General features: G+C 40.4%; 1 protein-coding gene across 50 annotated transcripts in view; it reads left to right on the top strand.

Annotated features, from left to right (window-relative positions):
• The window catches only part of NEB (nebulin), a 204,562-nt gene that overhangs the window by 145,640 nt on the left and 35,172 nt on the right, over nt 1-23,750 (top strand). For 40 of the 50 annotated variants that reach the window (XM_032286403.1, XM_032286401.1, XM_032286400.1 and 37 more), the window contains 19 exons: nt 3,105-3,209; nt 3,859-3,963; nt 4,210-4,314; nt 6,680-6,784; nt 6,945-7,049; nt 8,023-8,127; nt 9,420-9,524; nt 10,911-11,015; nt 13,183-13,287; nt 13,949-14,056; nt 16,089-16,193; nt 17,810-17,914; nt 18,373-18,477; nt 19,131-19,235; nt 19,326-19,436; nt 20,121-20,231; nt 20,459-20,560; nt 20,660-20,764; nt 22,305-22,403. In XM_032286403.1, the coding sequence (XP_032142294.1) occupies nt 3,105-3,209; nt 3,859-3,963; nt 4,210-4,314; nt 6,680-6,784; nt 6,945-7,049; nt 8,023-8,127; nt 9,420-9,524; nt 10,911-11,015; nt 13,183-13,287; nt 13,949-14,056; nt 16,089-16,193; nt 17,810-17,914; nt 18,373-18,477; nt 19,131-19,235; nt 19,326-19,436; nt 20,121-20,231; nt 20,459-20,560; nt 20,660-20,764; nt 22,305-22,403 (2,001 nt within the window). Of the gene's footprint in view, nt 1-3,104; nt 3,210-3,858; nt 3,964-4,209; nt 4,315-6,679; nt 6,785-6,944; nt 7,050-8,022; nt 8,128-9,419; nt 9,525-10,910; nt 11,016-11,674; nt 11,780-13,182; nt 13,288-13,948; nt 14,057-16,088; nt 16,194-17,809; nt 17,915-18,372; nt 18,478-19,130; nt 19,236-19,325; nt 19,437-20,120; nt 20,232-20,458; nt 20,561-20,659; nt 20,765-22,304; nt 22,404-23,750 lie in introns of all 50 variants that reach the window. The other 10 variants (XM_032286409.1, XM_032286404.1, XM_032286386.1 and 7 more) reach the window with 5 other exon arrangements.

The following is a 23,750-nucleotide window of genomic DNA, read 5'->3' as shown; positions in this document are numbered from 1 at the left end:
ACTAACTCTTCAGCTTTTGCAAATGCAACATTGAGCCCATTTGCATTCCTGCAAGCTGCTCTGTGTCACTTCAGCCAGTGCTTACACTCAGACCGGAACACTTGTGTTATTTTTATCCCAGTAAAGTTGTGCTTTTCCACTCTGGTTCAGCATGAGAATCACCTGTGGAATATTTAAAAACCACCCAGAGAGGGCTCTGACCCCTAGTTCCACACCAGACTCAGATTTTCTGTGTCTGGGTATCTGTATATTTTCACATGCTCCACAGAGATTCTACTTAACAATACGCAGGCTGTGTTGAAAACCACTGCACCACATCTCTTCTCCAGCTACCAAATAATAATAATAAATTGGTAACTTACAGTGCTTCAGAATAAAGATAACTCTGAAATACCTTTACTCTTTTTGGCTTTCAGGGTTCAGAATTATCTAAAACTTTAGTTTCTCCACTTCTTGATTCCGAGGGGGATTTTGTGCCAATTGTGCATCAGCACTGAGGAAGAAGAATGGATACTTTTCAGTAGTGCAGTTTTTTTGTCTCTTCATAACAATGACCCAGGCTTGATAAAATGCTTATCCAAGGCACTCCCCTGAATTCAGAAGGGTTGGGATAGAGCCTACAAATCTGTTTTTAATAAGAACCTTCCTGGGTTTTAATATCAGGAAAGTTTGGAAAACATTGAGTTAGTAAAAAGTTTGATGGCCAAAAGAAGTTCAAGTTACTGACTTTTGAGCTGTCTTTCAATTGTATAGATTCTTGACATACACACATTTGTAGTACTAGGAAGCAGGGGTGTTGTTTCAAGAAGCATAAGCATTGCACACCTAAGTACAGGGGAAATAAAATACACAGAGAAATGTATAATTCTAGAAATGGCATAGAGGCCAAGCACAGTGGTACACACCTATAGTCCTAGCTACTTGGGAGGCTCAGACCAGAGGATCACTGGAGTGCAGGAGTTTGAGGCCAGCCCGGGCAACACAGTGAGACCCTGTCTCTAAAACTACATAAACAAAATAAAAATAAGAAAAAAAATGGCTTGGGAGAATTGGTTTTTAGTCCCAGATTTACTTCCGGTTAGCTATATGACCTTATGTAATTCACAACTTTAGCACCATAATTTCCTAAAGAATTGAACTAAATGATGATTTGAGCTCTTTTTAACCATAAAATTCTATGAGTTGTTGATTTACTTTACTAAAAATTGAGCGTGGAAGAAACATTAGCTTTCATTTAGTTTATCTCTTTTTTTTTTCAATAGTAACACACAAAAAAGCCCCAAACACATGAGCTACACTTTTCTTTTAACTTGCATTGGTATGTAATTTGGATTTAAAGAAATTGACCTGTGTGTGCGTGTTTAAAATATTTCTTACATTTTATCTGTTCAACTGGTATTTATATCCATGATTAGAATCTATTTGGTATCCATTTGTTCTTTCTCATTTGCTTCATTATGTTAAATTCCTTCAACATTTATTAGGGAACTGCTATTTTTTAGACCCTTTGAGCTCTAGTTGATGAAATGATCATAGCACTAAACTGCCACGCCCTAGTCTTGAAGAAGAAACAGGCATCAGTGTGATAAATGGTCTCATGTAGGAATAGTCAAAACAGCATGGACTCTTGGAGTTTTCCAGGCAAATAAGAGGGAGAAGAACACTCAAGGCAGGAAGAACGGTATGTGAAAGCAGCCATAATAAGTTCTAGGAACTGGGACTAGTTTACATAGCACACGAGGGGTGTGGAAGAACACTGGGAAATTATAGAAACATGGGTTGGAGCCAGGTATAAAGACTTGTAGGTGTTATGTAAATGACCTTGGACTTAATGAAAAATCATTGAAGAATTATTTCTAGGAAGAATAGATTTGAGCATTAAGAAAATATGTGTCTCAGACTTTTGAAAGATGGGTGAACCGTGGAGTGGTCCAATAGAGGAGTTGAGCAGGTGGTTTTGACATGTAAAAAATAAGACGGAAGGCTGAACTAGGGCAGTGGTGTTGGCAAAGAATCAGATTTCAGGAATATCACAAAGTTAGGAGCCCAGGATTCATGACCATTTTGATGTAGGAGCCTAGGATGACTCCCCCAGTTTCTGGCCTGAGTAATTGGGGTAGCAATGAGTCATTTAGCAAAGTAGAGGAAATAGGAGAAGCAGCAATTTGAGATAGAGATAGAGGCAATATAAAGAACTGCACATTGAACATAGTAAATCACCCAAATTCAGAAAGTTGTTGAAAACTTGGATCTGGAGCTCAGGAGAGGCACTGGATATGTAGATTTGGAAGGCATCAATCTCAAAGTGATGCTTGAGATCACAGGTACAGATGAGATCACCGCAGGAGGATGTATGGGGTGAAAGGGGCCAATCCTTCACTCCAGCAGCCTTTGCATAAGGGCAGAACCACAGAGGGAGGCTGATGAGGAGACCTAAAAGACAGGAGGCCACCTAGGGAAGAATGCTGGAATGGAAGCCAGAGAAGAGAGTTTTCAGGAATGAACACTGAGCAGCTTCAGTTGCTACAGAGAAGTGTTATTGTATTTGGCAATCGTGAAGTTCTTGGTAGTCTCAACGAGAGTGACTTCATTGATGTGGGTAGGTGGGAGCCAAACTATGGTCTTGAGAAATTAATTAAAATAGAGGCAAAGAGGAAACACAGGCAACTTGACTGAGAAAAGAAGAATGAAGTCCATTGTCTGGAGGCTGGAAAAGGCTTAATTAATGACAGAGGTGGGGGGGTGCGGGGAGAGGTCTTGAGTCTTTTTGCAAATGAAGAGAGAGGGTTGGGAAAACAGGAAGGGTAGAAGATACAGAGGAGAAGCAGACAGTTGCTGGAATAGGGTGCTAGAATGGGACCAAGAACACAGCAGGAGTCTTGCATTTTGGATAGGCTAGAGAATGTCTCTTGTTTTGATACAGAGGAAAAAAAGAAAGGAAAGGTGCAGAAGATAAATAAAAGGTTGGTTTATTGGGACGAAACTGCAATTGTTGCAGTGGGAGGGCCCCTGCCTTTTCCGTGTGAAAGCAGTGAAGGCATCTGCAGAGAATGCCTTCATGGTCATGTAGCAGAAATGATGCTGATGACTTGGTTTATGTCTAGCTGGTCTACAGAGCTGCAGGCAAGAAGCAGAAGTCAATCTTTACTTCAGTTCCTGATACTCCTGATCTTTTAAGAGCCAAGCGAGGACAGAAGCTTCAGAGTCAGGTAAGCTGAGAAGTTCACACACCTGCCAGTTGGGCATCACAGGGGCTGTTATGTGTGCCTGGCTTCTCTTGGCCAGTGGCAGACTCACGCACTTGGTTGTCCTGGCTGCAACCTCATGCTCATTAACACTGCACTTGAAGAAGCAGTTCTCTTTGGGGCCGTGATAACTATGGTTGTGTTTTACTCAGGCAAGGGATGCCACATCTTCTTTCCTACATGCCATAAAACTTGTGTATGGAGTCTGTGGACTCAAAGTAATGAAAATGATTGCTTGATCATTCTGTGGGATCTTCCTGTTATCCACAGACAAAGCCGTATTTCATTCATTCAAGCAAAAATGAGGAAAATATGTTGAGGAATCTATGGGAATCCTCTCTCTCTTCTGTTAGCATTCTTTATCACATGGCTTTGATTGGCTCATACTCAGCAGTAGGCATATTAGATAACTGGGGTATGTATATATGTTTTCAAACATGAGACACAGGGAGAAGCAAATTAACAAAAACACGTATAAGAAAAAAACAAGCAAACATCAGGACTGTAAACAGTTACCACCTACCCACTGAATGGTTAGAAATGAAGTGGAATAAATGCTAAATACTAAATGCTTTATCTCCATGACACCTCACTTTCTTCTCTTATTATTCAGTATCTGTATGTTGAACTTGCCACCAAAGAGAGACCCCACCATCACGCTGGAAACCAGACCACAGCCTTGAAGCACGCTAAAGATGTGAAGGACATGGTCAGCGAGGTAAGACGGGAATTCAGCACTGAGGCACCAGGTAAAAGGAAAAATACTTTGTTAAAACCTTCCCCTGCTACCTTCGATCAGAGAGCTCATTACTATAAATGGTGCTCAGCATCATCAAAACACAAAAGAGTGAGCTATTCTCTTAAAGAGTGTAATACATTGTGCCCCTCCACCAGACCTGTGGCTTGGTTGGGAATTGGGAAGACACTTAAGCTTGTCTCTCTCTCTTCTATTTTCATTTCTCAGAAAAAATACAAGATTCAATATGAAAAGATGAAGGACAAGTACACTCCGGTTCCAGATACGCCAATCCTCATCAGAGCCAAGAGGGCTTACTGGAATGCCAGTGATGTATGCATCCCTTCCTTTTTTCTTCTGTTGTGATAGGGGGAGCTGAGGCTGAAGTACCTAAGACAGAACGTATTTCAGCCATATCCATAGTTCTAAGTCATGGCCGAGGAAAAAAAAACACAAATTTTGCCGAGCATGTTGGTGTGTGCCTGTAGTCCCAGCTACTTGGGAGGCTGAGGTGGGAGGATCGCTTGAGCCCAGGAGTTCTGGGCTGTAGTGTGCTATGCCACTCAGCTGTCCACAGTAAGTTAGGCATCAATATAGTGACCATCCGGGAGCGGGGACCACCAGGTTGCCTAAGGAGGGATGAACCGGCCCAGGCTGGAAATGGAGCAGGTCAGAATTCCCATGCTGATCAGTAGTGGGATCGCACCTGTCAGTAGCCACTGCACTCCAGCCTGGGCAACATCTCAAGATTCCATCTCTAAAAAAAATAAAAATAAAAATAAATGACATTTTTTTAAAGAGAAAAATATGGCCCAAATAATACGAGTCAGGCAAAATAGCTGAGAGATACCAGAAGCCTATCCTTCTCAATTCTCTCCTGAGCAAAAAGAGGACACTTTATTGTAATTCTTCAGTAGCATTTTCTGGGGATACTTGACAGTTAATTTATTTATCCATAAAATTATGGTCTTGGAGTCAGCCAGACATGGATTCAAATCCTGATGCTGTTATTTGCCTGCTGCATGATTCTATATCATTTGTCTGATTTTTCCAAGTCACTCTTCTTACATGTGGAATGACCATGAGAATTGTGATAATTAAATGAAACCAAACAAGATAATGTATATGTGTCCAGCATGCTGCTGGGCTCCTAGCTGACACTTAGATGTTTGTTCCCTTTCTTCACTTAATTGTATGTAGATCATCTGAATGATGCATGACACAGTGGTTAAAATTAGGGGGGACAGACGTTCATTTTCCATATCACACAACTGAGGGCAAGACTGCCTTTTAATGGTAATACAATCATCTGTTAATGAAGATGTGAAATAGTGAATCCGAGGTAAATGGCCATTCCTTATGGGTTTTGTGTCCTAGCACCCAACCAGGAATTCACTGTACCCATTACCAGAACCACACCCTTACAGGATTAGATATGCTAGGACTTAAACTGAGCAAAAAATCAAGCCAACTTCATGACCTGTCAACTTAGCAACATAGCTCTAGGATTTCAAGGCATCTTACGGTAATTGCACTAAGCCCTAAGCAGAAAAGAGCAGGTACAGCAAATTTGAACAATATCTCAGTTCCGTAATTTTGTTAGGAATTTTTTATTTGGAGCAGAGAAGAGCCTACTAATTAGAAAAAGGCAATTTTTTAAGCCAGTTAGTGCTTAAAATATAAGCTGGGAAAAAATCATATACTCCCCTCAAAGTCTACCTTCTAGGATATTTTTAGTCTTCTTGTGACATCCTTCATCATGATCACTTCAAGGTTACTGTTGAATATTTATTTGAACCAAGCTGAATTAATATCTTAGAGCAGTGGCCACACATTGAAATTGGCCCTGGGATTCATTATGCCCCTAGGACAGCTCCATCCCTAGGGCTTGATCAGTAGCAAATCTGATAACTCTAATCTTCATAATAGTCTAATGTAACAGGGTAGTATCTGGCGTTTAATTCAGTGTATTAAGCATGGCTAACCCCACAAGTAGATCTAGGCAATCTTATGAGATGATCTATCTAAAAAAACAAAATCACAAAGTCAAAGAAAAGACATCTTTCATTGTGTATTTGTTCATCTATCCCCAAAGAAAAAAACTGTTTGAGGTTGAAAATAAGCTGTCATCTTGTGTAGAGGTAATGACTCTTCTATGATATTCTCAGGTTAGAATCAGAGCTGTTTTCTCTTGAAATATCACAAAAGTAAAGATTATAATGAAATAAAGTTTTAAGACTGCTTAGTGCAGAAGGCATTTAATACTAGGAGTTTGTTTGGGTTTTTTCCCTCTCAAATGAGCTTTTGGTTTATGTTTTACATTTAAATAAACTTTGTAAGTAGTTTAGATTTACAGAAAACTGGCAAAGATAGTAGAGTTCTCACATGCCCCACACCCAGGGAACACCTGTGTTCTCCAGTTGCCAACACCTATATCACCATCAGATTTGTCATGACCAATGAACCAAGACTGATACATTATTATCAGTTAAACTCCATAGTTGCTTTGGATTTCATTAGTTTTCCCTAGTGCTTTTTTTTTTTTTTTTCTCTTCTAGGATCTGAAATAAAAGCTTTTAAATTTTTCCTAAATGTATTCATGGGAAAACCAAAGAGAGAAGACGAGAGTTCAGGCTTAAAAGAGCTCAATTATTTAACTTGATGGTTTTTGTAATTCACGTGCTTTTTCTCTTTCTAGCTACGCTACAAAGAAACCTTTCAAAAGACCAAAGGGAAATACCACACGGTGAAAGATGCCCTGGACATTGTCTATCATCGCAAAGTCACTGATGACATCAGTAAAGTATGTCCCTAAATATTTCTACTTGTGTTGCGCTCTACAACTCACCATATACATATATATTTTTTAGCAACCTCCCTCTTCTAAAATTCTCCAGAGAGAAGTAGGCGTATTTACATTAACTTTGGGTGAGACTTATAGCTGTCTTTGTTTTGTATAACAGATAAAATACAAGGAGAACTACATGAGCCAGTTGGGTATCTGGAGGTCCATTCCTGATCGTCCGGAGCATTTCCACCACCGAGCAGTCACTGATGCAGTCAGTGATGTGAGTGTTGACATTTTCTATTTTCACATACAAATTCATCTTCCGGCCAGGTGCGGTGGCTCACGCCTGTAATCCTAGCACTTTGGGAGGCCGAGGCAGGCGGATCACAAGGTCAAGAGATCGAGACCATCCTGGCCAACACTGTGAAACCCCATCTCTACTAAAAAATACAAAAATTAGCTAGGCATGGTGGCGTGCGCCTGTAGTCCCAGTTACTCGGGAGGCTGAGGCAGGAGAATTGCTTGAACCTGGGAGGCAGAAGTTGCAATGAGCCAGGATCGCGCCACTGCATTCCAGCCTGGCGCCTGGTGACAGAGCGAGACTCTGTCTCCAAAAAAAATTAAAAATTAATTAATTAATTAATCTTCCTATATAAGCTCTGAAATCATACACTGCATAACAACTGAAGAAACACTTGGCTAGATTTTAGATTTTGTGTGTGAATGTTTAAATCATAACAATTGCTAAGTGAGTGAATTTCAACTTGGGAGAAGGAAATATATATTCAAATTTATAAACCTAATTCTTCTCCTAGATGTATGATATCATATTACAGGATTGAAAGTGATACACATCATCTAGGAAATAGCCTATTTTTGATCCACTGAAGTGACAACTTCATGAAGCAATTAAGACACATAACAATGCTCACTTAGAAAGTTCAGCTCTGTGTATGAAAATATAGCTGCCAAGCTAATGATATACTCTCTAGGAAAGTATGCCTGTTAGATTTGAATTGCTTTAATTAGTATCAAAAATGGTAAACTTCCATATGTTATAAAACAATATACCATAAAATGAGCAGAGGTCAGTATTACTGGAAACTTCTTTTAAATCATTGTTTTAATACTTTATTATTTCAGATGCTTCATATGGGGCAGGGCTTCTGTTTTTTCCACTTGTATAGATACTAACTTGCTGCTGTTCAGAGGTGGCTTCTTAGAACTCTTTGATGATATTCTTCTTCTCCCAGGTAAAATATAAAGAAGACTTGACTTGGCTTAAAGGCATTGGTTGCTATGCCTATGATACCCCTGATTTCACTCTGGCTGAAAAGAACAAGACTCTATACAGCAAGGTATATATACTCAAGGAGAATTGGCTACATCCATTTGACATATACCTGAACCCACAGAGAGAATTAGCACTGAGGAAATAGTCTTTCTTGTTTCCATCCCTATCCTGGCTTCTAGACCTTATAGTTTGAGTACATATTGAGTTGTTCATCCTTAGAAAACTCTTGGATGTTAACCTCATTGACCAAAGGCATTTATTTGAATTTGATGAAAAGTCATCTCAGGACAACCCCTCACGATCCTTCTAGAACTCTCTCCTTATTAATATGTCTCTGGGTGGTTTCTCCTATTAAAGCTAATATGATAGCCAATATAAAATGGGGTTATTTTAATCGACAAATAATATATGACATGAGGCAGACCACCTAGTTTTTAATGGCCTCATTTTCCTATTTACAAAATAAAGCAATTCAGTTCACTTTCCTTTGAGCTCTACAATAGAATCCAGCAAAATTTTTTTTTAAATGCCAAATAGTAAATAAAACATAGAAGATGTTGGCTAAATTCATTCTAGGGAATATTCTTCTTTGTTTGTTACAACACCACGGAATGGTGAAACCCATTCTAATTCATGAAGCTGTTTAAAACAGGTGGCATGCTAGATGGGTCATACTCCATACCTGCTCTAGAAGATTATGATTATCTGATTAAGTACTGAAAAGCTATCTTCAAATTAATGTACTAAAACCTCCTTCAAGTGTACATAAAATATTTTCAAATTTAAATAATAATTATATAGAAACAAACTAAACATTGATTTAGATTTTTGCCCAATATGGAAAATAAACCTATTTGGCATCCATTCAGTGTAAGTGTTTTCTAGTGTATACTTTTGGGCTAGTTTTCAAGACATCTAGGCAGTTCTGCCCTTCGTTGCCTTGGAAGCAGAGTAGTTAGTTTGGCTGGGTTCTGTGGCTCATGCCTGTAATCCCAGCGCTTTGGGAGCCCAAGGCAGGTGAACGGCTTGAGCCCAGGAGTTTGAGAACAGCCTGGGCAACATGGCAAAACCTCACCTTTACAAAATATACATAAATTAGCCAGGCATGGTGGTGTACCACCTGTAGTCCCGCCTACTTGGGAGGCTAAGGTAAGAAGACTGAGCCCAGGAGGCGGAGGTTGCAATGAACTATGATTGTGCCCTGCACTCCAACCTGGACAACAGAGCAAAATCCTGTCTCAAGACAAACGTGTTAGCTCTATGAATTACCACAGTTATATGATATGATAAACAGCATGTCTTATTCTTAAGATAATCACAGCCTGCTATCAAGTAACCAGGTTCCATTTTTTCTAGTATAAGTACAAAGAAGTATTTGAAAGGACAAAGTCAGATTTCAAGTATGTTGCAGACTGTCCGATCAACAGGCATTTCAAGTATGCAACTCAACTGATGAATGAGGTATGAATGAACTGCTCCAATTAAGTCTATTCATTTCCTTAAGAAGTCTTTGAGGTTTTTTAATTAAAGCTCAATACATAGAATGACAGGAAAGCCATCCTAAGTTTTCAGTTTAACTAAAGATTTGGAAAAGATTCTATGATGTTACCATCCAACAAGCTCTGCCAAACTACAAATAAGAACACGTGAAGAGACCGTTCAGTGGTGGGAGAGCCCTGCAAACATCAGCACCTCTGCACAAACGCAGGGCAGTGCAGCCCTGCAGGTGACAGTACCAGGGAAGTAAAGGATTTTCTTGACTGTCAGTGGAACTCCCTTATATAGAATATTGTATAGACTTGGGAGACGCAGAAGTTCAAGGTTAATTTACTATCCTCTACTGAGGCACCAAGATGTCAGTGGTTAGAAGAGCCACCCTAAAGGGATAGTTGTGATTCATGCTTCAAATTTATTGCCGTGGTTACTCCCACATATACTGGTACACAGAAGTATCCACTTGCATCTAAATTTTTTCTATTTTATCTAGCCTTTCCTTTAAATTATCCTTGCAATAATTTTAAATTATCTTTGCAATAATTTAAATTTAGCTCAAGATGGCTGAAATAAGCAAGCTATGAATGTACTTAGTTTGGATGGTTTTACAACGTTGGGATGGTTTTATAGTTAAAATTGTATTTAATTTCCTATTTTCAGAGTTTTCACAGGTTTATATAAGTTCAAAAATTATGTTAGAAAATTAGTAAAATGTATCTAAAAATGAAAATGTAGGCAATGGCATATTTGCTTAAATGTATGACTTTTTTGTTTGTTGTCTTTACATTTGATTTAGTTCACTTTCAGTAGATTTCCAGACTGGACCACCCTGAAGAATTACTGTCAGTAGCTTCATATGAGTATAATCTTGATATATTTTGTTTCTTTTTTTCTATTTCATGAAGAATTTCCAGGTCTCTTTTATAATCCAATAAGTTAACTAGCATTAGAAGACTATTACAAATTTCCCATGGATATTTTGGCATCAGTTATACTTTCAGATTCTCACAGCCTTAGATAGTAAACCTGCAGCTTATCAGTACCCTATTTTAAATACACCATTAGATGCCATAAACCTAACATTGCTAATGGCATCATAAAGATGGAAAATGTTTAGACACAAGAAACGCCAATTTCAGTGTCATAAATCTGACCTATCCCATACTCCAGCCTTCTCCAGGTGATCTTCCTCTACTTGACTCTCTTTGCTTCCCTGTTTTTATTGTCTTGGGTATGTTGGGAGCCTGCCTCTAGAGATGACATGTTCTGGCTCTCTGGAGTGTTTACTTTGAGACATTTCTGTGTAGCCTTGAAGTTGTGCTCTTGCTATAATATGCTATGATGTTTGAGCAGAAAAAATACAGAGCTGATTATGAGCAGCGGAAAGATAAATACCACCTGGTAGTCGATGAGCCTAGACATCTGCTGGCTAAGACCGCAGGCGACCAGATCAGTCAGGTACTGTGATGGGGCTGGCCGGTGGCCCAGGCAGGACTGTGCTCCCGGTTCCTCATGATGTCGTCCCGTCTGCTGCAAGGATGTCATAGGTTCTGCCTATGATATTGGGCCGTTCTGTTTCAAAATATCTGTCTAGCCACCCAAAGAGCCTGTCAGCTATTTGAGTGCGCCAGTCCATGCTCTGTGTTCTCACTTGTGCTGCGGTGAAGATGAAAAGCTGGGTCCTCCCATCCTTTACTCTTCCAGAGAACCTGTTTGAAAACTGCAATTGTAAACTGTAGATTGAGTTGTAAAAGCAAAAAATAAACAAATGAACAAAAAACAAACAAAAGTTAATAGAAGGAAAGAAGATGGAACTCCTTACTATATATCTTTCTATTCCAAAGATGTCTCCTTTCCTATACAACTATTTTGGTGGTAACATAAGTGAAACTAGCTATATCATTCCCCATTCACAAGGGCTATGAATGGCCAACCACAAGCATTGCAATCATTCTGCCTCACATTATGATGTATTTGATGTCTTCACCCACACATATGTGAGTACATAAAGTGTGTATGCCTACATCTCTTCACTCAGAGGTGACTGGGATATAGAGCCATGTTCTTTTCTGTCTTCATGAGTCTCTTTTGTGCTTCACTGCTCTTTGCATGGACAGAGAAAATATAAATCTAGTGCCAAGATGTTTCTGCAACATGGATGTAATGAAATTCTACGTCCAGATATGTTGACTGCTCTCTACAATTCACACATGTGGAGCCAGGTAATGTCTGATGGGATATGAAGAAGGAGGCTTAGACGTCTTGGGTGCATTCCCTTGTATGCTTTCATTGATTTCCTCTCCTACTCCCTGCCCATGCTGGCCTCACATGGTAAAGCTACATAAATATTCATTCCTTGTAAATGTAAATGACCTCTGAATGTGGCCAAAGGTGATGGGACAGCGGTCATCTGTACATCATCTGATGCTTTCAGAACTCTTAATAAAATCAACTGACTCTTTCAAGCGTTATTTCCAAATTGGTTTAACTTTAATTTAAACTTTTTGGTATTTGCCTCAAAGAAATAGATTCCTTAGAGATTGGAGATAGTACGTAGATTCAACAGAATGTAAAAGGTCTGAATATTTAATGTTTTCATCGAATGTGTCCCTTGTTCAATTATCACTACAACTGTTGCAGGGACATGAGGACTGCTATGCAGCTCTATGAATATTGTATATATTCATGGTGCCTGTTGACTTTGATGCTGAATTGCTAGGTTATGTCCAGCACATCTGATCCCACACACACTCGTTAACAGTGTCTCTGATAATCATGCCTTTTTAGAAGGCCAGCTGAAGCATGCACTTTCCAGCACATGCTCAAAGGTAAATTTGACTCAGCAATAAACAGTGATAATTGGTTAACTACCAGACACAATGTTAGTAAAACGCCATTTTCCCAGACCAAAAAAAAAAAAAGTTATTAATCAAGCTTTTCTATTAGCAACTTGTTTTGTCATTTTAGTTTACCGTCAAATCAGTATGTGAAATGAGGAGGTTAAGCTCTCCCTGTAAACATCCTGAACTTCCTGTTTGCCTGAACGTCCTCCTTTGTCTTTATATGACCATCAAATAGTTGTGCATGAAATTTTATGGTGCTGTCTGTATCTGTCCTGCTTAAAACAGCTTCTGTGCATGAAAATGACTGACTTGAAAATTGCAAACACAAATGAATTTTTTTAAATGATAAATACTTTATATGTTCATTCCTTATTTTACATCCCTGTTTGATTTTTGATGTGGCAAAACACTTTTGGAGATTGTACATGTTCAATACAATATGTTGGGAGTGAAACAACACTTGTCAGACTCCAGAGAACAGGTTCTAGTCCTGCTCTGAGATTCAGTCTAACTGTGCTCTTGGGACAGTCTTGTAACCTCTGGGGTTCTCCGAATCCATGTGTATAAAACATATTGGAAATTATTCGTAGTAGTATTATCTGCTCCATTACATTTCTGCTATAAGGCACAAATTTATATTAAACATTTCCAGTTAGGATTCAAAGACAAAGCTACCATGACCCCACCTCCCACTCTAGTGTTTTTCAAGAGGACAGTTAGATACCTTAAAGCCCTCTCTACAGCTTCTTAGAGCTAACTCTTTCTTCTCTTCCACAATTTAGATCAAATATAGGAAAAACTATGAAAAATCAAAGGACAAATTTACCTCAGTTGTGGACACTCCAGAACACCTGCGTACTACAAAAGTCAACAAACAAATCAGCGATGTAAGTGCAAAAAACACCGTATACCTTTTCAAACTCAGGGGACATCTGCAAACATGGAGGGGCATTTTAAGTTGTCACAAAGTCTGGGAGACTATTGTCATTGGAGACTACTGTCATTTAGTGGGAGGGATGCAGGGGTGCGAGATGTCCTGCTATGCACAGGAGTCTCCTTCCCAATAAAGAATTGTTGTGGACGGGTGCGGTGGTTCACCCCTGTAATCCCAGCACTTTGGGAATCCAAGGCAGGCAGATCACTTGACACCAGGAGTTCGAGACCAGCCTCCTGGCAAAATATGGCAAAATCCCATCTCTACTAAAAATGCAAAAATTAGCCTGATGTGGTGGTACACGCCTGTGGTTCCAGCTACTCAGGAGGTTGAGGCATGAGAATTGCTTGAGCCTGGGAGATGGAGGTTGCAGTGAGCCAAGATCACACCACTGCACTTCAGCCTGGGTGGCAGAGTGTCTCAAAAAAAAGAATTGTTGTGACCACATGCAAGCTGGAAACACTGAGGTCTTAGCAGAGAGCATCAAAGCACCTGTCAAATTCACAGAATTATTTTTCCTTTTTTCCACTCAGAAAAACACTTTGCATTTATATTTTGATATTATTCATTGAGAAGCATGACATGATGTCTTTCTGCTTTTTAATCTCTTTCAGATTCTTTATAAATTGGAATACAACAAGGCCAAACCCAGAGGCTACACCACAATCCACGACACACCCATGTTGCTGCATGTCCGCAAGGTTAAAGATGAAGTCAGTGATGTAAGTACCACAATAGCTTAGCAGTCCCGCTCATCTTCACCTCTTTCTCATGTGATATAACAAACCCTGGTCCACTTATCTATTCCTGTGTAACAACCACCCTAAAACTTAGTGACTTAAAGTAACAGTCATCTCTTTTGCTCATAATTCCGTGAGTTGACTGGACACAGCTGAGTAGCCCTACTCCCCATGTTGCTGGCAGACACCTGGGGCTCAGTCAAGTCAGGACATCCAGATGGCTCACCCCCATGGCTGGCCATTGGTGATGGCTGTGGGCTGGGAGCTGGGCTATTGTATAGATGAGACAGGAACCCCTTCATGTGGCCTCTTCACATGCCTTGGACTTCTCCCCAGATGGCTCTCCACATGGCTTAAACGTTTCCTGAGGTACTAATTTTTTAAAAATGAATTTCCATGACTGTCTCCTAAATATAGTGATGAGTAAATTAGTAAACTAAGTCTATGGTGAAGCCCAGAAAACTGTGATTCCTATGATCAGTTTAGTAAACCCCACGATGGCCTCCTTGGAACAGTTTACTTTGGCCTTAGTCACATTAAAACCTAGGATCCTTCCCCAATGATTAATGAGAAAGCCCAGAGCAACACCTTCAACCCTGAAATGTAAGAAGAGCAAAAGTGAGTGAAGCTGGAATCCCCAGGCTCAGGATGGAAAAACCACCTGTTGGGCCTGCAGAGGCTAAGCCTTCCCTGTGCCTCTCCCTCCTATCCAAACCCACACATACCAAAACTTGCTAGGTATGTCTCTAGCAATGACAATGACAATATATGGTTCCATATATTTTTAAAAGGCAGAATGCTGGCTGTATCCATCAGTTCATTCATTCACCAAGTATTTATTGAGTGTCTATGTGCCTGACACTAGGAATAAGATGATGGATGACATAGTCTCTGCCCTTAAGGGGTTCTTTTTAATGGAAAGAATAGGCAGATAAACAAATAATCACAACATGACATGATAACGGCTAGAACTGTGGGAGCATAGAAGGAGAGCAAGACTCATTCCATCTGGGTGAGTTGGTGGAGGAAGGCTTCTCTTCTATCAGCAGTTATCAAGATGTTCTGAACTCAGGATTTGCTGATTTGGGGAAGGGAAAACCTTAATGAATAGCTGTCCAACTCCTCCCTTCAGCACAAACACAGAAGCATAAATTATATGGCAGGCCAGGCACAGTGGCTCATGCCTGTAATCCCAGCACTTTGGGAGTTCGAGGTGGGCAGTTCACGTGAGGTCAGGAGTTTGAGACCAGCCTGCCCTACATGGCGAAACCCCACCTCTACTAAAATACAAAAAAAAGAAAAAAAAATTAGCCACACATGGTGGCACATGCCTATAGTCCCAAGATATTTGGAAGGCTGAGGCAGGAGAATTGCTTGAACCTGGGAGAGGCAGAGGTTGCAGTGAGCCAAGATTACACCATTGCACTCCAGTGTGGGTGACAGGGAGAGACTCTGTTTAAAAAAAAAAAAAAAAAAAAAAATTGGCTGGGCGCAGATTACAGTGGCTCACGCCTGTAATCCCAACACTTTGGGAGGCTGAGGTGGGTGGATCATGAGGTCAGGAGTTTGTGACCAGCTTGGCCAATATGGTGAAACCCTGTCTCTACTAACATACAAAAATTAGCCGGGTGTGGTGGCACACGCCTGTAGTCCCAGCTACTCGGGAGGCTGAGGAAGAAGAATCATTTGAACCCGGGAGGCAGAGCGTGCAGTGAGCCAAGATTGTGCCACTGCACTCCAGCCTGACGGCAGACAGCCTCGTCTCAAAAACAAAAACAAAAACAAAAAAACATGATATGGCAACACTAGTGACCATAGCCAGTGTGCCCTGATCTGAGATAGGAAGGTGCATTTCTGCATGGCTATATCCTTGCTCCACAGCAAATTTTTAAAATTCTGTCTTAAGGAGCATTGTATACTGTAGTCATGCATGGATTTAATTTCTTGTTTTGTAAGATGCTCAGTATGCTGCTATAAAAAAAAATTAATCTTGTCACTGGCTTTCCTCCCACAGCTGAAATACAAGGAAGTATACCAAAGAAATAAATCCAACTGCACCATTGAGCCAGATGCTGTTCATATCAAAGCAGCCAAGGACGCCTACAAAGTCAACACCAACGTAAGTTCCAGAAACTTCCCCAGGCATGGTGGGGGATTTACCGGCTTCTGAAGGACACATGGCCTCTTTTTACGTCTCTTCAGGCAACTGAGCTCTAGTGATTGATTCCAAAGCAAGAGTCAGGCCCCAGGAGCATGAACAATGATGCTAAAATATAAATCCTGCCTTGGTCCTCACAAAGGAGCATGGGGGAGAGCAAGGGTGGCCTCATCCCATGCCATGGATGCTACACTCACTCAGTCCTTATGGTGGGTGGCTGAGAAATGGGACATTGAATTCTGAAATGTAGGTTGCATTTTTGGAATGTGCCTGAGCATTTTTCATTCTCTTCCCCTGTGCTCTCCTGTCTCAAGCTACAATCTGCTTCATCTGACGAAGAAAATGTTGAGCCATTTGGTGCCATCAGGCATTGGCCTAGACCTTCTTCCTGCTCAGATATTCCCTGAATTGACTCTTTTCCCGGGTGTGGCATCTTAAGGCCTCAACTACAGAAATAATTTTGTGCATTTAGATGAGCACCAGCTTCTTAAAAATACATTAAATGGTTATACACTGAAACCATTATAACCCAATTAGTACTCACTAGTGCCAGAGGGGAACATATGTTTTTGAGGGCTGGCAAACTGGAATGCCTGTAGGAGCTGGCAAGGAGCTTGCAGGTATCCTGAGGATGGATTGAGGGTACAGTGATAGCATAGACGTGAGATAAAGCAAATGCAGTAAAATGTACCTTGCAAAATCCAGATTGTATGGGTATTTTCCGTAATATTCTTGCAACTTTTTTGTATATTTGAAATTTTTCACAATAAAAAAAGGGAAAACAACTTTATAAAATAGTATACATAAAAGCATGTGCATTATATTGTGTATAAATTGTACCTCAATTTAAAAAAGAGAAAGGATGAGGAAAAAAATGTGCTCGATAGTGTAGGGCCCTCCAAAGGACACTCAAATTAAATTACATACATGTCTGTGGCTCAGATTTGGCCCAAGGCAGCCAGTTCTCCAGCCCTGAAGAGTCTAGGAAGCAGGCAAGCACCTCTGAGGCCAGACTGCCTGGGTTTAAATTCCAGCTCCACCAATTGCTAATAGTCTCACCTTGAGAAGTTTACTTAACCATTCTATCCAGTTCTTCAGCTGTCTATTTCATGCAATTGTTAGGAAGATTAGGTGAATTAATTTTATAAAATTTTGTAATTCATTTAATTAATTTTGTAATTTGTAAAAAACTTAGAAAAGTGCCTGGCACAAAATAAATATCTAGTGTTTGATCATTTTTGTTAAAAATTAAATCTGAATTTAGTTAGAAATTAAAAGTAATCGATTCTGAAGATGATTAGGCTGAACTGGCAGAGCTAGAGAGACTGTAGAATCATTTCACCTGGAGGCCTTTAAAATTTTTAGCCTCTATTTTTGGACCACAAGGTCCCAACAGATGACCTCTGAGTGGATGATTAGCTGCATAAATTGTACAGAAATTTTAATTAGGGCTCCCTCTTGCATTAGGAATCATGATTTGAGATATTTTAAAATGCAGGAGCCCCTCTGTGCCATGTGTGTATTTATGAATTTAGCCTAATGAATCAAGTGATTTCTTTCTCTCCTGTTAAAAACAGCTGGACTATAAGAAACAGTATGAAGCCAACAAAGCCCACTGGAGGTGGACCCCTGACCGACCAGACTTCCTCCAGGCTGCCAAGTCATCCCTGCAGCAAAGTGATGTAAGACAGGAGAGACATAGATGATCGTAACTACATGCTGCACCCGAGAAATACAATGAATAATAATTTATAATAACCACTGTCATGGGTGTTAACCCTTGCTCATTTGAGATCCAAGGAGAGGAGGATGGTTGGGGGAGCAGTAGGCAAGCTCAGTACCCAAACGTGGCCATAGACCCTATTCTCCTATGGCTGGGCCTGGACACAAACGGCTCCGAGTTCTGACTGGGGCTGGGGGGGAATCTGGGGGAAGACTGGGGATGGAGGGGCTTGGTCCTGGCAGCTGGGCTGGAAAGGAGGAACCTAAAATGCAGTGAGGGACCAAGAAGCCCTTCCCCTCATTCTGGTAACAAGTCTTTGTCCTCTCCTTAAAAGGACTCCCTGTGGGTTTAATCAAACGCCCAGATTCCTCCTGTGCTGTGACCCTTCCCTTTCCTTCTGTCTTTCTTCTCTAACAGTTTGAATATAAGCTGGACCGGGAGTTCCTCAAGGGTTGCAAGCTTTCTGTCACTGATGACAAAAACACAGTGCTGGCCCTCAGGAATACTTTAATAGAAAGTGATGTGAGTATCTAGTTCCTTCCATGATGCCGAATCTCACTCAGCGCCGTGTTCTATGGTACAGTCCCCAGGGACACCCAGGGAAGAATGGAGAAGAGCTGCTTCCATCAGGGCTCAGGTATGGGTCCTGATATATGGCCTATCCTGCGATTTACACCAGCGGTCAAGCAGGGCAGCAGCAGTGCAAGAGCCATTAAATCCAGGTGACAGTCCTCGGTTTATACTGCACCACCAGAGAGTTCACACAGCAGGAATTAGGACCCTGAAGGCCTGGCTGGATTCTTTATGGAAACTCCATGATTTGTTTTCTATGGGATCATACTTTCCGTTCGCTACAGTTTCCTTATCTGTAAAAAAGGAATAATGATGCTTCCCAGGGCCTATGGGAGGGTTAAAGGGTGTATCTGAGAATGCTGTGAACATAAGTCTGACTGTATAAAGATTCATCATGAGATCTACTTTGTTATTAAAACTGCAACTTGCTAGAGATAAGGAAAAAACCCTCTTGAATATTTCCCAGGATTTGCCAGCATCAAATCTTTTATTGAGTTTAGTATTATTTGTCAATGATGCTGTTCTAGTGGTTTGGGGGTATAATAAAAATATGTAGGATACCCAGAGAAGCTAAAGAAATGCCCTTTTTCCTGCTCCTGCAGCTGAAATACAAAGAAAAACATGTCAAGGAAAGAGGAACTTGCCACGCTGTACCTGACACGCCTCAAATCCTGCTGGCGAAGACTGTCAGCAACCTGGTGTCCGAGGTAACCCCCCAGCCGCCTATGAGCTCTGCTTCCCTCTTGGAAGAACTCCCTAGGCAGATGCCTTAACAAGCTCTCTGTGGATTCCCCCAGAACAAGTACAAGGACCATGTCAAGAAGCACTTGGCCCAGGGGTCATACACAACACTACCAGAGACCCGGGACACTGTTCACGTCAAGGAAGTGACCAAGCATGTCAGTGATGTAAGTGATCAACTGCAGGTCTCTTGGCAGCAACAATGCCACCTGACCATAGAATCGGGTGAAATATTGTCAGCTGCCTTTTGCTTCCTTTATGTAGCTTCACTCTTACCATCAATATCTACATGTGAATCTTAAACTCTGATTTTTAAAATGACCCAGGATTCCTTGGCTTTCAATTTCTGGCAATTACGGCAAATGCAGGTTTTGCTACAGGACTTGTAATCTAGCCATATCAGATGTTACTAACCTATTAATAACAAGAGGAAACATTGCTGATTAGGAGTGGCCTCTCCTATTATTAAACTGCTACCCAATTCTAGAAAGGTAAAACCACCTCTTTGGGCCTCAGTAATCTCTGCCCACTCTATCCTTATTAATAATGCTGTAGTAACCTTGGTATTACATGAGTCCCATATGGTCCCATATATTTTTAAAAGGTAGAAATGGTAAATAAAGGAGCTTAATTTGCCTGTACCCAGTTCTCCAAAGATTGCAGGCGGTTCTAGTGTTGGGCTGCAGGACACAAATGACAGAAAACAAATAGAATATGGGTCAGAGATCTAAGTCCCAGACTGACGCCAAAAAAAGGAGCATGGATTTTCCTGGAGATTTCACAGTTCTTCAAGTAAACCAACTCTGTTCCCAGCTTCCTCTGCTCATAGAAGTAATTCTGGCTTTGTTTAGACAAATTACAAAAAGAAGTTTGTCAAGGAGAAAGGAAAATCCAACTACTCCATCATGCTGGAGCCACCAGAGGTGAAACATGCTATGGAAGTGGCCAAGAAGCAAAGTAATGTAAGTTTCCCTCTAGGCATTCTCAGGGGCCCACTTGAAGCAGTGGATCCCAAATTGGTGTGTTCTCTTGTTCCAGTGTATGGTCACCCTAATTCCTCCAGGTGGTAGTTTCAGAAAGTTAGTGGTGAGAAGTGGGTTGGGTTTAAAGAAAAAAGCTGATTGCACTTAATGGGGACTTTTAGAAAGATAGTGTATCTCTTGAGTAAACATTTTCTTCCCCAATAAAGGTTGCTTACAGAAAAGATGCCAAAGAGAACCTGCATTACACCACAGTGGCCGATCGACCAGACATCAAGAAGGCCACACAGGCAGCCAAACAAGCCAGTGAGGTAAGGGTGTCATTAAAATGTCCCCAGTCCCCAATGGCCACTGCCAAGGCATGCCGGGCACCCATCACCTATTGCCCATTTTGGTTTTCTCTGACTCAGGTGGAGTACAGAGCCAAGCACCGCAAGGAAGGCAGCCATGGCTTAAGCATGCTCGGTCGCCCAGACATAGAAATGGCCAAGAAGGCAGCCAAGCTGAGTAGCCAGGTAATGTAGATGGGTGCACTGGTGACTCTCATGTGAGATTATACAGACCTTGCAGGAAGAAGTGATTTCCAGATTGAAAATGCAAAGCTTCCGAGAGTTATAAAAAGTGCACTGAGGACCTTTTCTCGTTTCCCTCTAAGCTGTCTAGACCTTTCTTGTTCTCCACTCTTCTATTTATGGGCATTTGTCTGGGTGTTTGTGTGCTTAACTATCTTTATGTGACAAAAACATCAGCTTATGAGATCCTACTGGAACTTCTCCCCAGGCCTTAAGAGTTGCATCAGAGGTTGTGGTGAGCCAAGATCGTGCCATTGCACTCCAGTCTGGGGCAACAACAGCAAAACTCCGTCTCAAAAAAAAAAAAGAGTTGCATCCTTGCGGTCTGATTCATACTTGAGTCACCTGGGGCAGATTTAACATGAAGAGTCATGAAATTCTAACTTCTAGAATCCAACCAGATAAAAGTATTCATATGTTTTCATTACACATACATATATTAATAGCCTGGGCTAGGAAGTAGGGATGAGCCGATGTCTTCAGACTACTTGTTCATGGATAAATAATGTACAATTTGGTCTGGCAAGTGTTTGATCAATGTATACACCAAGTGCTAATGGAGAATGCCATATTCTTGCAGATCTTATATTATTGAGAAGCAAATGGACTCAGATATGTGTTGTCCAAACCCAGTTACCGCATGAATTATTTTCCCTTGTAAATTCCCCAAGTTATGACAGGTTTTTAGACGTTAGCTCAGAGAACCCATCATCTACCACCAAATCTGTAGAGTACAAGTTTGATCCTATAGGACTTTAGCTTAAGAATATCTTATATATTCTCCAGTTTACAGATCCTACCTTCTTTTTCCTTGTCTGTTCTCTCAGATATTTGTTTGAAGAAATAGGTTTGGGATATAAATTTGTCATTGTGAGTGACTGACTTCAGCAATACCAAACATGAAATTCCAATCTTTTGGAAGATATAATGCAGTAATCTCAAGTGACAGAACAAGTTAGAATTATGAAAACACAAACGGTTTAGATGACTGATGAAAAGCAAATACTATTTTTTAAAAGTTTTTAAACTTAAAATTCATATGTAACATATTTTATTATAAATTAATGGAATTGTGTAAGTATTTGAAACCAAGATAGATCACCACCAACAAAAAAACAAACAACGGAATCTCTAAGAGTAATGAGATGTAATAAGGACTTATTAATGCAAAAAGTTAAATATGTTTTTAAATATACGTCATATCATTATAATTTAAAAGCAAAGAAACAACTATGATATTGAAATTTTGAAAACTTTTGTGATTTGAAAATGAAGAGGCTCCTATTTCTAATCCTAAGTGAACCCTATGGGATAGAGAATGGGACCCCACAAGATCCTTTTGAGCTCAGCTTCCTGGGCTCACTTCCTGTGAAAGGCTGGTCTCCGGATTGACAGCTTCATAGTATGGCCCCTGGCCCAAGGGAGCTTCAGCTGTGTGTGGGCTTTCCCTGTTCTGACTTTGCTGTCTTGCTGCGTACTCTAGGCGGAATACCTGAAAGGCCAAAGGAGAGGGCACGGCGCTGCATCTTATGACACCCCTATGATGAGGCATCTTAAGAAAATTAATATACTCATCAGTGATGTAAGACTGAGACCAGCAAGCCCTTATCTCTTTCTCTGATTCTTATCTACTTTCTTGGCATTGGTCAGGGGACTGACCAGGCTGTACTCTTTTCTGTTGATTTTGTGTTGGAACGTGTAGATTGCTGTGGACATTTGTCAAAGGATATACTTTTGCACACATCCCTCTTTTCCTGCATGAAACTTTCCATCTGGAACATACCACTTGGAATAGGAAGGTAGACTAGACATGGTGATGGCCTCCCAAAGTATATTAGTTTGCTGACACTGATCAAATTAAATGATGATGAAATGCAAACAAACTAAGAATCTCATCTTCAACCAAAGAAACCTCTGCTTCTTCTGAAGTTATCTGCCATTATTGATTTTTAATACACTGAAGATTGGCATTTAATAGTTTCTCAGTTCAGGCCTACTATGAATCAACAGAATAAACTTTTAATAGCTTTTCTAATACTTGGGACTGTTCTTCAGTCTTTAGAAGCACCAGTATAAATCTCAGTTCACTAAGAAGGAGCTGAACAATTAGATCTTTAAATAAACTCCTAAAAATATAATTAATTCAAAATCACCTTCCTATACTACATCCATAATAGGCCCAATATCTGAGCTTGATGGGATTATAAGCCCTGGGGGCTGTCACTTGCTGATACATGGCATTGCAGAGTTGCCTCTTGGCTTCCATGGTTAACGGGAAAAAGCTTCACCATTCCTTAATGCCAGTATATGTAGTTTTACTACATTACTGGCTAGTCAAATACTGTTCCAAGAATTTCTGGAGTTCTGAATCTGGTACGTGTCCTTACCTTTCAAATTATACTAGTTTTAAGAAGATCCAGTCAAAAAGGAAGGCCAAAAGTGCTGAACTCAGATTCATATTAATAGTTGTACTAAGCTGCATTTGTCTAGAGGACTTCCTATGGAGAAGGAAGCCATAACCTTTTTTCAGTTAAAAAGTTGAAATTAACTTGAAATTATCAGAAGAAAAAGAAACTGAAGTAGAACCAATGGGATTGCTGCTTTAAAAATATTTTTTCAGAAACAAGTATCTTCTAAATATAGGAGGAGTTGTTTTAGCATACTTCTAAAAGAAGCAGATTTTATTCTCATTTGAGATGGGCTTTTGCATCTTTTCTTCCCTATTTTGACTCTGCATATCTGGTTTACTTTGTTTTTCTGTGTTTCACGGCTCTTGGAAACATTCTTAGTTTTATGGACTTCTGTATCTCTTAGGAAAAGTTGCCTTTGGTCCAAACACCAGCTCATACCTCACACTTTCCTTCGCAGACCTTCCACTTCATGTTGAGAGAGAAACTTTTTCAGAGAAGAGCCATTGTAGCATTTGTTT

This window comes from Sapajus apella, unplaced genomic scaffold, assembly GCF_009761245.1.
Source record: "Sapajus apella isolate SASKATOON/1434 unplaced genomic scaffold, GSC_monkey_1.0 scaffold18, whole genome shotgun sequence".
NCBI classification, from domain to species: Eukaryota; Metazoa; Chordata; class Mammalia; order Primates; family Cebidae; genus Sapajus; species Sapajus apella.
The sequence above is the reverse complement of the archived record's forward strand: the minus strand, read 5'-3'. Positions and strand labels throughout refer to the sequence as shown.